Here is a 15,326-nt window from a genome sequence, read left to right on the forward strand (position 1 = left end):
GGACTGAATACCACTGTGCCCTCGCCAGCTGAATAGACTATGTTGTTGTCTGCGACCTTGATAGGGATGCATTTGGGCGCATAATTGCGCAGCCAGTGACGATGGGGAGTCATGTGAGAGGTAGCACCTGTGTCTGCATTCCAGTCAGCATGTGCATCGAGTTGCAAGGGGCAAAGAGGATGGGATGGGTCAAAAGTGCAAAGACTTGCATTACCAGCAAATTCCGTGACCTGTTGGGCGCTCTGGGAGGTGTTCTGGGCAGTGGTCAAGTTGGAGGCGGGTGCAGAGGTGTTGGGAGAGGGTGTAGACGCTGCAGACGATGATTGGGACCCCTCAGAAGCCTTGTTAGCGCTCCTTCCACCTTTTCGACCATCGGTTTTGGTCTTGCGACGATCCTTATCACCTTTAAGACTCCCGCACTTGTGGGTGCAGTGACCAGGCTTCTCGCAGTACCAGCAGGTGACAGAGGTGCCGCATCTACAGTCTCCAGACGCAGTAAACAGCGCTGCATCGGTCCCAGAACCTTCAGGACGTCTCCTCCTTTGGGTTTCCTCAGCCAGGAATGCTGCCTTCAGTTCCTCCTTGTCCAAGGACTTGAGTAGCATCAAAGACGACGCAAAATTGGAGTACTCCTCGCCCAGGGAACGAACCATGGTCATGCAGACCAGCTCTTGGTCGAGTTCCTTGATGGTGTAAGGCTTGGATGGGTCTGAGGGTCGAAGCTCCTGGACTTTGGACATGCCATCTTCGATCCTGGCAATGAGGGTGCTCAAGGACTCGTCAGGCTGCTTCCTAATAGAGAAGAAGTCGTCCCAGGCATTGAAGCGCGCGCCAGGACGCTTCTGGAGGTGCGTGGAAGCCAGGGTGGTCCAAATCTTGACAGGGTCGTCCTGGACAGCGTCGATATGGGTCCTTTGCTCTACAGAGCACGCCAGATACAGCTCCCCAGCTGCCTTGTCTGCCTTGGTGTCCCACTTTGCTGCAGCTTCTGTCTCTGTAGGTCGAGTCTCCATGCCATTGACAAGCAACCAGAGACCCTTAACTCGAAGGTAGGCCTTCATCTCACCCTTCCAAGTAGCATAGTTGGTAGAAGTGAGTTTGGTGACAGTGTGAATAGATTTCGAGTCTTCTGAGGACATGGCAAGGGAGACAGGGCAGTTTTGCAGCAGTGGGACGAATTAAGGGCAAGGGCTTGGTAGAATTCAAAGGAAAGGCTGTCTTTGCTAATTTTCAACAAAGAGAGCAAGGGATAATGGGTGGGGAGAGTACCAGTGGCTGGATGCGAGAGGAGAGAAAATGCGCACTATGTTGGCCCAAAGACAGTGAACTCCAGCGACAGATTTGACTGCTAAAGCGCAGGGCTCATAACCTGTTAGAATAACTGAGAGTTCAAAGTCAATGCACGAAGCATGTAAGACTTGTGAACTCTGCACTATGGGCGAGTCTATGTAAACAAATATAAACAATTCCTAGTATGGTATGTGTCCCCGAAGTGTCTTAGAGGTCTGTCCTCAAAGTGTCCTCAAAGTCCTCAAAGTCCTCGAAGTTATCTACTAATATAGTAATGTCCTTGAAGTGTCCTCAAAGTCCTCGAAGTTATCTACTAATATAGTAATGTCCTTGAAGTGTCCTTCAAGTCTTCGACCTATCTAGTGTGAAGTCACCACACAACTAACAGTAAAGTAAGGTCTCAATCACCCGCTCAATGAGTACGTCTGAAATATTATGCCTAAAGCCGCTCACTTTCGGTATCATCGCCACTTCAAGCCACTCACAATTTACTGCGACTTTCCCCCTGAGCGCATCTACACTCCTCTTCCTTTGACACAGCACATGTCATTTTCTCGTGATATGGACTGCTCGGTGGCACCTGAAGTCTCACAACACACTCCATCGGTAGTTCAGTCATCCATCACCACTTTTCTGCTGGTGAAAATTCCGAAACCCCGAGGAGATGTTTCCCGTATCAAGAGGGGAGGATATAATTTACATGAGGCACTCGGCTGGCCTTCTTCAGACTATGAAGAAACTCATGTGCATGTCCTTACACCCACATCATATGACTCTCTTGACCATTATTCTACTGCAGACGTTCATAGTCCATCTCACCCAGGAACATCTCAAAATCAATAAGTCCTGGAGTTCACAAGCAAAGGCCAGTTTGACCATTGTGTATGCGGAAGTAGGTACTCATCTTGTCAGTAGTCTTTTGTCACTCATCTTTATCAGGCAAAAAAATGGTATCGCATCCTTGATCATTATGAGGACAACTGGGTTGTTAGTGATATGCTCCGTATATTTTTGAAAAACAGTAGTAGTCGTTAGGAGTAACAAAGTCTGCAGGATACTATTGTACAGGGGATATGTTTCTCGGGTTCACATTTAATCAGTTGGATAGATTTCCTGGCATTGTGACAGAGCATACTTTTCTATATATCAGAATGGTGTGCTGGAAGGTCTGTAAACCCACCTGTGTTATTGGTCCCTGGAGCTAATGACTTGGTGCTTAGTGCAGTTCCCAGGGACCTCACCCTGTGTTTCACTTCTTTAGGTATAAGATAGTTGACTCCGTCAAGGACTGTTGTGTTGCAAGTCTTGTAATCATTAACCATTACATTTGATCCTTGTAACCATAAGCTAAGTAATTTCGCCATCTATTCAACCCAATTAAACACATTGACGTACATGCTCCAGTCTCAATCTCCATGGCAATGATTGGACAATTGCCCAATTGTCGTTTATTTTGACTGTTAGAACTAGGTACGTGGTTAAATATGCACAATATATTATATATGAACGATCCAATGATGTAAGTGCGGCAGGGGTAGCTGTTAGTTGTATGGTGACTTCACACTAGATAGGTCGAAGACTTGAAGGACACTTCAAGGACATTACTATATTAGTAGATAACTTCGAGGACTTCGAGGACACTTTGAGGACACATACCATACTAGGAATTGTTTATATTTGTTTACATAGACTCGCTCATAGTGCAGAGTTCACAAGTCTTACATGCTTTATGCATTGACTTTGAACTCTCAGTTATTCTAACAAGAAATACCCACGCCAATGGTCAACGGAACAGCAGAACAAGAGCCGAAGAAGTGGAGGATTTGTCAGAACTTTGCGCGACTAAACAAAGTAACAGAAGTTGTGTCAATGCCGCAAGGTGACATATTCTCAAAGCAGCAAAGGCTAAGTGGTAATATTATGTATGAATTTTTGATTTTGCAGCAGGATATTATGCAATAGAAGTACCAGAAAAATAGTGTCCTTACCTGGCATTTTATATTGAAGGACAAGGATACTTCTGGTATTGAAGAATGCCAATGGGAATCATGGGAGCACCAACAGCATTCTGCAACGCGCTAGCAGAAAGACTCCATGATCTGTTAATAACACATTATATGGAGCTAGTTATGGATGATGGAGGATGTGCAGCAAGTACATTTCAAGAAATGATGAACAAACTAATGGTTTTATTTCAGCACTTTCGAGAATGCAAATTCTCAATAGCACCAAGCAGGACAAAACTGTGTATGACAGAAACAGAATTCGCAGGAGGGACCATAGGGCAAGATGGAGTCAAACCAAACTTGACGAAATTGACAGCAATTGTAGATTGGCAACAACCTTAGGAAATGCAGAAGCTAGCATCATTTCTAGGTCTTACAGGATTCTACCGCACACTAATCAACGCATATGCAAAATGGGAAGGACCATTATGGAATCTGTTACTCAAAGTACCAGTAGATCACACCATGTCTAAAGCAACATATCAGAGAGCTATGAGCAGCTTCAAGCTAAGTACCATCTGGACACAAGAACACACTAAAGCATTGTTAGATTTGAGAACAGCAATCACGTCAAGACCAGTACTCCAAGCACCAAGATATGACAGATCGCACTTCATAGTAACATTGGACGGATGCATAGAAGGTTTTGCAGCAGTCCTATCACAAAGAGTCAGAATGCAAACACCAACAGGAAAAATGGGTGGAATACCTACATCCAATGAATGGCAAGTGAGGATTGGGAAGCAAGAATAGGCCTAGTCAATGACATCATGAACATAATATAATGTTGGTAATGCATTGATAGAAGCTCTATGATAAACAATTCCTAGTATGGTATATGTCCTCAAAGTGTCCTCAAAGTCCTCGAAGTTATCTACTAATATAATATTGTCCTTGAAGTGTCCTTCAAGTCTTCGAAGTCTTAGAAGTCTTCGAACTATCTAGTGTGAAGTCACTACACAACTAACATATTGTGCAACCATGGAAATCAACTCACACAATGAAATTTGACAGTTAATTGATGGCTGATACACTTCTGCTCCTGAGTCACCTTGTTGATACTATCGACATCTCCATTGTGAGGGGCGAGGATCATGTGGTGTGCAAAGTAATCTGGTGGTGGAGGACCATTTGAATTGTTTGAAAGCCCATTGTAAATGGCATCAATAAGTGCGCTAAGGTCATGTATAACTATGCTATCTGGAATGGTGACCATGCTGTCAGCATTTGAATTCTGTCCATGACCAATATTAAGCAACCGCTGTGCAAAAACTTGGCTGTCTGGGTCATTCAAGTTGAGACACATATTTTGAGTGAGGTGGATAATTTGGACATCTTTCCAAAAATGAGAGTGCTGAATTGTTGCACCAATGATATCTTCATGGCTTCCTCAGGGTATAACAGGAAGTATCTGCTGGAAATCACCTCCAAAGACAATGGTGATGCCTTCAAATGGTTTGTTGTTGTTGTGCAGGTCACGACAGGTTTGATCAACTGCCTCTGGTGCATTATGATGCTGCATCCCAGATTCATCTCAGATAATGAGATGTGTATGTCGAATAAGTTCAGCTAGAGGGCTCTCTTTGGGAATATTGTAGATTGAGTCCTTATTAAGGCCATCAACCAGAATCTTGACCATTGAATGTGCAGTGCGTCCTCCTTTAAGAAGCAATGCTGCTATCCCAGATGAGGCAACACATAGCACTATTAACCACTCTGCTCATATTTTGTAGCAAAGGGTCTTGTAAACAAATGTTTTTTCTGTTCCACCAGGACCATTAAGAAAGAATGTTGTGCCTTTCTCATGTTTGACAGATTCCCAGATGTGTGCGAAGGCTTCCTGTTGCTCTGTATTGAGTAGGGGAATATGCTGAAGTGCCCGTTGATGCTTTTCCTGCACATCATATGACAGCTATTCAGCAATATATGAGTTTCGAATCTCAATGTGGGCACCCCAGTCATGCTGCAGCAGAGGCATAGTAAAATTTCACAGTGATGAGCCTGATTTTTCCAGCACTTCATTTAAGAGATACAGGCCAAAGTCATAGACTTCAATGTCTGTTGGGTTGTCCCGCTGTGTGATAACCATCAGTCGATGGTGCAAGTCATCACATATATGTGCACAAAAATTGTTCCACAATGCCTCAGGTGCTGTGGACAAGCAAAGAAACAGAGTAGCTGCAAACAGCTGCTGTAGTTGTCTCCCAGTTTGCTTTGTTGCTGCCTCCTCCAGGCATTGTCTCCATTCACCATCATCTTCCAGCAGCCCACATGCCAAGATTGAAGCCTTGTTGATGTATGCCCCAAGTTTTTTTTGATGGTTTCCATGTACAATGCTGGGAAACTCCTGATATGTGTATCTCCATGCCTCAATGCCAAGTGCACTTGCATCAGCATTTGCTGCAAAAACTGTTAATGTAGTCTGCTCATTTGCAGCCCAGTCGAGTACAGCCTGAGGGTCTTCATCAGGATTGAATGTTACCATATGTTGCCCAGGGAGATGCACCTGCAGCCTCGTGATAGGAGGTTGCTGTTCATGGATGCAAAATTGCAAAATTCTCCATACTGACATTGGGAAAAATGGCTGACACAGAAATGTCTTATTTCAGCACTGACAATGTCATTTATGAAGACAGTGCTGATGGTGATGTGCAGCATGGTTTTCTTGGTGGTGATCACAATGGAGAGACCATCTTCATTCCTCGCATCTCCCTTATTCCCTCAGCAAAATCTGCAGACTTTACCTTTGTTCTAAAGTGACAACAATTTCCCGTGCAGCTCATATTTGCAATGACAATTAATAAGGCTCAAGGTTAATCAGTCAAGTTTGTTGGACTTGATCTGCAAGTTCCTGCCTTCAGTCATGGTTAACTATATGTTGCTTTGTCACAGTCAAGCTCCAGTCACCATATTAAGATGCTCCTCCCTCATGATGTTAGTTGTGTGGTGACTTCACACTAGATAGTTTGAAGACTTCTAAGACTTTTAAGACTTGAAGGACACTTTGAGGACAATACTATATTAGTAGATAACTTCAAGGACTTTGAGGACACTTTGAGGACATATACCATACTAGGAATTGTTTATATTTGTTTACATAGACTCGCCCATAGTGCAGAGTTCACAGTCTTACATGTTTTGTGCATTGACTTTACACTCTCAGTTATTCTAACATCAAGTTTACGAGGATGAACTCATAAGTGGAAGTTCCCTTTGCGGTCTCCAGACACGGGAATGTTTTGTCAAATGCAGCCTGTTGCTTATCGTTGATTACAGTGTACCGAAAAGTAAAGAGTTTGGCAAGTGTCACGATAAGCTTATCAAGTGCTTGGTGCCCAACAAACACATCATATGCGATTTGCCTTCTTGAGATGAGAAAAGCTGATTTCTAGTTTGATCTGACCCCATTTATCTCCTCAGCCTCGAAGACCTGCTTCATGAGTAGCGACCGAGTGGAGATGTCCATATAGCTCTCTGTGTACATCAAGGTGACCCAAAAAACAACGTAAAAACTGGACTTGAGGTCATCCTTATGGTATGTGTGGCATGTTTTTTTTCAACAGGGTTGGCAGACATAAATTGCCAGGTTCCCTTGGTGATGAAAAACTGAGCACAAGATATGAATCATGAGGAAGTAAATGTACCATGCGTGTGAGTTGTTGAGGACCCTGAATTTTGAGTAACTTTGCGAGATCCCAATCTATGAGGATGCCAATGGCCCATGCATGACAATATTTCCCGGACTGAGGTCTTGATGTAATGCACTCGCCTTGTTACATGTGTCCTCGTGAGCTGTGGAGATATATAAATATGGTGTATGGTGTAGGTTCCAAAACACATGCCAATCAGTGCATCACAGACAGCTTCAACAACTTGACGAGAGCTCGCAAAGTTTAGCAATGGCTTGCCCACAAGATTGAGAACTAGATGGTAATGTATATGTGGAGTGAGAGTTTCATGAGTACACGCCCATGAAGCATTCACAAACTTAAAAGTCTGCATGCATTGCTGAGGGAGAGATGGTACATCATGACATGTGATGCATGTTGCGATATTGCAAACATTAGTGTCCTTCAAGAGTTTGTAAGTTGCACCCTCTGGCAAGATATTGGATAATGACATCTGGTAGTCAACTTCTTGTTACCAACCTAGAAAGACAGGATCTGGTTCACCAAGACAATAAAGCACACAGCTGGCAGGCTCTTCCGATCTGTCATTGCAGTCACAGTCAATGATCTGCCGGCTGCATGCAAGCTGGCGGGCTGTGCAGGTCCAACTGCAAATCAGTGCAGGTTGTGTTGGCTCCTAAAGTTAGATATTGCAGACTTTGACTGGGAAAATTGGAGATGACATACATTGGAGGAATACAAAGCAGCAGCAGAACAGTGAAAACCACTGAAACGAAGGTAGAGCGTGACAAAATATTCAAACAACATGGAGTAAGATAGATGGTCAGAACTTTTACGGCTGCCATACTGGGATCCAACAAGGTTCATCATGATCGATGGCATGCACTACCTATTCCTGGAATTAGTTCAACACCACTTCAGAGGTTTAATTGTAATAGACAAACAAGCGAGCAAGGAACTAAGGAAGGGCCAGCAAAACCATGTTAACCCAAAGGACTTGCAGAAGGGTAGAGAGACTTTGATTTCAAACCCTACTGTGTCCACCATGACCCATCTCCATGTAGCAGTGCTAGAAGCACTAGTCCAAGAGTATGAAGTGGGTCTTGCCGGATACACTGTGCCCTAGGAAAAAAGAAATTATTGAGGTGCTGCTAGTAAGTTCATAGCTCAGCAGTTAACAAATTACTCACTAAATGTGTACAAAGTGCGCAGTGCCCGAATGTGCCCCTATGGATGTTGATTTTGGAGAGAGTCAGCTGGGTGTCTATGATCAGGTCATCGCCAATAGATTGGTAGAGGAATGTGCTGCACAAAGGAAATTAGCAAAAAAGATGGGCTGAATGGATCAGAGTTATTGTCAGACAACGAGATAACTCCATCCAGGAAAGGTTGGGAATCGTTCAGAGACCATCATGGCATCGTGGCCTGCCAAAAAAACCTAGGGGATGCAGAACACAGCAAGCTCAAGGTGGAATAGTGGGAAATTATCAATAGAATTTGACTTACCAGTGGCCCTTATGCAATTGTAGGGATGCCAACATACAGCAAATGATGCCAATGATGATCACAAATCTCAACAGCAGAAGTTGGTTCACAGCACAATGCTACTTGCGATTGCGATCCATTGGGGAACTTCACATGTGACATCACCACATCACACTCAGCAATACACCAGATGTATTATGGTCCTATGCATGGGTGGTGGATGTTTCCGTTCGAGAGGATCATGGGGCACTCCAAAAAACAAATACCAACTACAAGATAGGTAAGCAAGCATGTTCACAAAAACACAAAGAATAATATGAACAGTATAACAGGAGAACTAGAGAAGACAATGCTGGAGACATTTTGTGCAGCCACAAATATTAAAGCCATGGTGCAGGATCCCACAGGACCAGCCATTCTCAATGAAGCCATGACAATTTTGGGTCAATATTGTGACCCATTCACAGGAGGCAATATCCATACCAAAATGGACATTCTGTTAGCAGGCAGACATGATTGCCCGATAACCTCCTGAAAGCATGGAAAGCAACTCAAGCTCACCTGTGTCAAACCTACCTCTAGCCAGAGGACACCAGGATCCTCTCAAATCATACAGTGACTTTGGTGCTTCACTGTGGTGTTCTGCTTACTGCCAGGATCTTGACATTTTCCCAGTGGGCACCAGTCACATTTGCCACTCTATCTCAATGGAGTGGGGAAAGGCTGTAGTTGTGCTGAAACCTTTGAACCAGGTAAAACATTAGGACGTGGACCAAGATACTACAACTGATCAACTTCTTGCAGAATTTCGGTGAGGCATTTCCAATGTAGGTTGGTGGGCAAGCAATGGGTCCCAAGAGAGCTCCCACATGTTAGTTGTGTGGTGACTTCACACTAGATAGTTCGAAGACTTCTAAGACTTGAAGAACACTTTGAGGACATTACTATATTAGTAGATAACTTCGAGGACTTTGAGGACACTTTGAGGACATATACCATACTTGGAATTGTTTATATTTGTTTACATAGACTCGCCCAAAGTGCAGAGTTCATAGTCTTACATGCTTTGTGCATTGACTTTGAACTCTCAGTTCTTCTAACACTGCAGGAGTTTGTATAGGTGGAGGACGTCCAACAGTCCTCCAAATATTTACATGGATGTATGAATAATACCCCAGCTGCAAACAGAATCAGATTTTTTTAAAAGAGTAATTGCAATGTGCGAACCTTAAGACATGTAGATATCAGAACATTATTCTGGTTATTATTCGTACTGCAGCATCACATAATTTTCAATATAATTAAGTCGATGTAGTATTGCACACAGGTATACCCTGCAGTGATACAGTCATGTAACAGTACATAGTAAATTACACATAAATGGAGTGCATGGTGGAAGAAGGAAAGATTGTTTAAGTGACGACTTCAGACTTAAATGGTGAATCAGATATCCCCGGTCACTGATTGGCCCATTGCACCAGGATCATTCACAGCCGATGATCTGTCATGTTCGGAAATATCTGGTTCACCATTTAAGCCCTGAAATCATTTGTGAATGCTTTTTCCTTTCACCATATCTACAGCAAACCCTTGATAGGTTATGATGGTTGGAGACACTGATCTTCATTGATCCAAGATGTGCTTTTGGCCATGTTGCGCTCAGTGATCAGTTATGAATTTAGATTAAATTCTTCACAGCAAATTGTCACATGCAACGTTCTGAGAACCATTGTTAGCTGTATTTTGGGAATGCCCAGCTGAGTTTTCTTCACTATTTAATGCCTTCTAAAACCACCTGTTTTGTTTCTCTTTCCTAGTTTGTAGTTGCGTCTCAGTGAGGTTTTTTGGCTCTTGCTGTAATTATAGATTACCTTCAGTTCATTTCTGTTTACATTTACGATTTATGAATACCATGAACGAGACCTCACAAGCACCAGAAGTGCATGTTGGTGCCAGACAGAATTTGCAGCTTACTTCTGTATTTACAGATACTCCTTTCAAACAAGGAAGTTCCACCAAGGTCCCCTGGACTACCAATGTGCGTTGCCGGAACTTTACAGTCAATGCCATGGGCAAGGAAATGAAAAATCATTGCATTGGCCCGATCCAGTCCAGGAATTTCTCCAGGAGTTCCTGCTGACTTCAGAAATACCAGGCCTCCTCCCTATAACCTTCAAGAGTGGCACATTTAATAACACAGTTTGTGTTAAAGATGAGGTGCAGGCTTATGAACCATTTGTGAGCACACTTAAAATTATATCATATTGAGACCTGCTGACAGTCAGTTTAATGTTGCAGATTGACACCATGAAATCTTTTGCCCCTGCTCTATTGTTTGTTGACACTTCCAACCATTTGGACATGAAACTTGCTAGATCATTCTTGTTTGCCATCAAACCGGACATCAGCATATATATGCTAATGGAACATCACATGACTGTGATGTTTCTACTGCAGCATTTATTGTTGAAATGAAGTGGGCTGCCATCCACGATGCCTTTTGTGACCCTCCTCTCGACTGGATGAAAAATAAATCTTCCTTTGTCAACCAGACTATGAAGGATCTAGACACATTAAAACAAATTATGAGTTATGCTGCAGCCTAGCTTGGCACTCAATATCATACCCACACTTTTTCTGTCCTGATCGTGCACAATTTCGCTCGCATCATCAGATCAGATAGGGAAGGAGCCATTGTTACCTGCGCCTTCAATTATAACAAATCTTCACACTTAGTCGACTTTTTCTATCACTTTTCACAAGCATTGCCTGCATTGCATGGTGTTGATACAACAGTGGTGGCTGCTAGCACCAAGGAGGCATTCACACATAGTCCAAGTTAAACCTTCACACCAGCACATACATGTTCAGGGTTATCATCCCTGCTGCCAAGAGTATTGGTTCAACCACATTGGTCATTCCTACACCTGTTGCCTATGGTGTTTTGCCTGTTGGTTGAGGAACACGTACATGTCCTGCATTTGACCTTGTCAACAACAAGGTTGTCATGTTCAAGGACTCTTGGCAGCCAAAGGAAGTGATTAATCTCATTGAGAGAGATGGCTCTCTGGGTCCTAGGATGATACCGACCAGGTACATATTTTCTGCTTTGTACCAGAGGCCCAGGGGAAGGTTCAGGAGTCCCATTGTGACCAACTCAATGGACTTCCTCTTGCCTAAGATTTTATTTCCATAGGGGTTGAACCAATCTACCAAGAGACTCAATGCTAACCTAGGATCAGTTCTTTTCAAACCATCCATAAATGATTTCCCATTAGGACTGAGTATCTTTCCCATCACTGTGTCATTCTTAATGTCTCATATCTGTAAATTATCATTGAGCATTGTTTCTCGATATATAGCTTTTTCCATGCCAGGACGGCTCAGCAAACTGGTGAGGAATGAATTGAAGTCTTGCACAATGTAGGGGCGCATAGGTACATGTGACATTTGACTGCTCTCCTTCGTACATTTGACTAGTAATTGCCCACATGACTTGCTTCCTTGGTAACTGTTAGTTGTGTGGTGACTTCACACTAGATAGGTCGAAGACTTCTAAGACTTCGAAGACTTGAAGGACACTTCAAGGACATTACTATATTAGTAGATAACTTCGAGGACTTCGAGGACACTTTGAGGACAGACCTCTAAGACACTTCGGGGACACATACCATACTAGGAATTGTTTATATTTGTTTACATAGACTCGCCCATAGTGCAGAGTTCACAAGTCTTACATGCTTCGTGCATTGACTTTGAACTCTCAGTTATTCTAACAGGTTATGAGCCCTGCGCTTTAGCAGTCAAATCTGTCGCTGGAGTTCACTGTCTTTGGGCCAACATAGTGCGCATTTTCTCTCCTCTCGCATCCAGCCACTGGTACTCTCCCCACCCATTATCCCTTGCTCTCTTTGTTGAAAATTAGCAAAGACAGCCTTTCCTTTGAATTCTACCAAGCCCTTGCCCTTAATTCGTCCCACTGCTGCAAAACTGCCCTGTCTCCCTTGCCATGTCCTCAGAAGACTCGAAATCTATTCACACTGTCACCAAACTCACTTCTACCAACTATGCTACTTGGAAGGGTGAGATGAAGGCCTACCTTCGAGTTAAGGGTCTCTGGTTGCTTGTCAATGGCATGGAGACTCGACCTACAGAGACAGAAGCTGCAGCAAAGTGGGACACCAAGGCAGACAAGGCAGCTGGGGAGCTGTATCTGGCGTGCTCTGTAGAGCAAAGGACCCATATCGACGCTGTCCAGGACGACCCTGTCAAGATTTGGACCACCCTGGCTTCCACGCACCTCCAGAAGCGTCCTGGCGCGCGCTTCAATGCCTGGGACGACTTCTTCTCTATTAGGAAGCAGCCTGACGAGTCCTTGAGCACCCTCATTGCCAGGATCGAAGATGGCATGTCCAAAGTCCAGGAGCTTCGACCCTCAGACCCATCCAAGCCTTACACCATCAAGGAACTCGACCAAGAGCTGGTCTGCATGACCATGGTTCGTTCCCTGGGCGAGGAGTACTCCAATTTTGCGTCGTCTTTGATGCTACTCAAGTCCTTGGACAAGGAGGAACTGAAGGCAGCATTCCTGGCTGAGGAAACCCAAAGGAGGAGACGTCCTGAAGGTTCTGGGACCGATGCAGCGCTGTTTACTGCGTCTGGAGACTGTAGATGCGGCACCTCTGTCACCTGCTGGTACTGCGAGAAGCCTGGTCACTGCACCCACAAGTGCGGGAGTCTTAAAGGTGATAAGGATCGTCGCAAGACCAAAACCGATGGTCGAAAAGGTGGAAGGAGCGCTAACAAGGCTTCTGAGGGGTCCCAATCATCGTCTGCAGCGTCTACACCCTCTCCCAACACCTCTGCACCCGCCTCCAACTTGACCACTGCCCAGAACACCTCCCAGAGCGCCCAACAGGTCACGGAATTTGCTGGTAATGCAAGTCTTTGCACTTTTGACCCATCCCATCCTCTTTGCCCCTTGCAACTCGATGCACATGCTGACTGGAATGCAGACACAGGTGCTACCTCTCACATGACTCCCCATCGTCACTGGCTGCGCAATTATGCGCCCAAATGCATCCCTATCAAGGTCGCAGACAACAACATAGTCTATTCAGCTGGCGAGGGCACAGTGGTATTCAGTCCAGTCATTAATGGGAGGCGTGTCGAAGCTGTAGAATTCACTAGAGTCCTTCATGTACCAGATTTGCGAAATAATCTACTATCTGTCCTATATCTAACTCGCAACATGGGGTTCACTGTGCTCATTAATGCATCTAAGATGTCCTTGGAACGCCCCACTGGTACCCCACTGTTTGTAGCCAGCATCAGCAACTCGAATGCTGCATTCCTGGATGGTTCTACTGTTGCAATAACTGAATATGTGTCTGCAGCTGCGACTGTGCCCCTAGACTTCGACCTCTGGCACAGGAGGCTCGCTCACCATCACCTAGAAGGTATTAAGACACTTATAAGGGAGATGCTCGTCACTGGGATGACCATAGAGTCAAAATCTGCACCAGATCCTATCTGCAAACCATGCCTAGCTGGCAAGATGCACGCAAACCCCTTCCCTCCTTCTGAATGGCGCGCTTCCAGTGCGCCTACACCTGCACCAACTCACCCTACTGTCCCACCTACTCCACAGACACAAAGGACATTCCTAATACCTGACGATTCAGATGCTGATGATGAATCCAGCTCTGATGAGTATCAGGATCATGGGGGGAGCAATGACCCTCCAGATGCGCCTCCTGCTGCCCCTGTAGTCCCTAATATTGATCCAGATCCTCCTCAAGTCCGAGTCTCGTCTCCAACTCCATCACCACCACCATCTCCACCTCCTAGACCGCCCTCTCTCATTGGCATTGGAGCCAGACTGCCCAGGCCCAATAGAACCAAGCCTAGAGAGTGGTGGAAGCCATCTCCAGCCCAACTACACTCTGATGTGGATGATGAGATCGAGGATGCAGATCTTGGCCATGAGATTGTCCTCTCTGCAGCTTCACCAGCTGAACCCCTGTCCTACTCCGAAGCTCTGAAGCGCCCTGATGCGGAGCAGTGGAAACAAGCTGCCATGGAGGAGCTGAACGCCCACAGCATCAATGGCACTTGGCAGCTCGTCCCCAGACCTGCTGGAAAGAAGGTCATAGGCTGCAAGTGGGTGTTCGAGGTGAAGCGCAATGCAGACGGATCTGTGGAGCGCTACAAAGGCAGATTGGTGGCCAAAGGCTACAATCAAAGACCTGGCTTCGACTACCTCGAAATATTTGCGCCCACAGTCAGAATGCCCAGCATACGAGTTGTCCTAGCCATGGCCGCCATTCACGACCTCCACCTGCGCTCTATAGACATATCTCATGCCTACCTCAATGGGGAGATGGACTGCGACATCTACATGGAGCAGCCTGAGGGATTTGTTGAAGGAGATGCCAAAGACATGGTTTGCTTGTTGAAGAAGAGCATATATGGCACCAAGCAAGGAGGCAACAGATGGAACCAGAAAATGCGCTCTGTGCTCGAGTCTTTGGGCTACACTCAGTCCTACTCAGACGCGTCCATCTACATCTATCTAAAGGACAATGTAAGGATCGTTCTGCCAGTCTTCGTAGATGACATGACCTTTGCCTCGAAATCTGCTGCTGCCATCGACCGCACCATCAAGGAGCTCTCCCAGCACTTCAAGCTTCGCGATCTCGGTCCCACCACTCAGCTTCTGGGCATTAAGATAGACAGAGACTGGTCTAAACACTCCATCACCATATCTCAACAGCAGTACTGTCTAGACATCCTCGAGCGTTTTGGCATGGCTGATTGCAAGCCCATATCCACTCCCATGCAGCCCAACCTTCGACTCAGTCGCTCCCAGAGTCCCCAGACGCCTGAAGAGGTCCAGCTCATGAAGACCGTCCCA

At 45.1% G+C, this 15,326-nt stretch overlaps 2 protein-coding genes across 2 annotated transcripts; both read left to right on the forward strand.

Moving 5' to 3' along the window:
• Window positions 1–1,725: 1,725 nt before the first annotated feature.
• Window positions 1,726–2,325, forward strand: EDB93DRAFT_1250312 (uncharacterized protein; the record flags this gene model as incomplete). Its single annotated transcript, XM_041452994.1, has 3 exons — window positions 1,726–2,034; window positions 2,090–2,182; window positions 2,230–2,325. 3 exons carry the CDS (start codon window positions 1,726–1,728, stop codon window positions 2,323–2,325), a joined length of 498 nt encoding a protein of 165 aa, XP_041307921.1.
• Window positions 2,326–11,016: 8,691 nt separating this feature from the next.
• On the forward strand, window positions 11,017–11,208 carry EDB93DRAFT_1060686 (uncharacterized protein; the record flags this gene model as incomplete). The annotated part of the gene is made up of 1 exon (XM_041444820.1): window positions 11,017–11,208. A coding segment is annotated over one exon (192 nt), but the record flags the coding sequence as incomplete, so codon positions are not given.
• Window positions 11,209–15,326: the final 4,118 nt, after the last annotated feature.

This window comes from Suillus bovinus, assembly GCF_016758785.1.
Source record: "Suillus bovinus strain UH-Sbo-P2 chromosome Unknown EDB93scaffold_26, whole genome shotgun sequence".
Lineage (NCBI taxonomy): Eukaryota > Fungi > Basidiomycota > Agaricomycetes > Boletales > Suillaceae > Suillus > Suillus bovinus.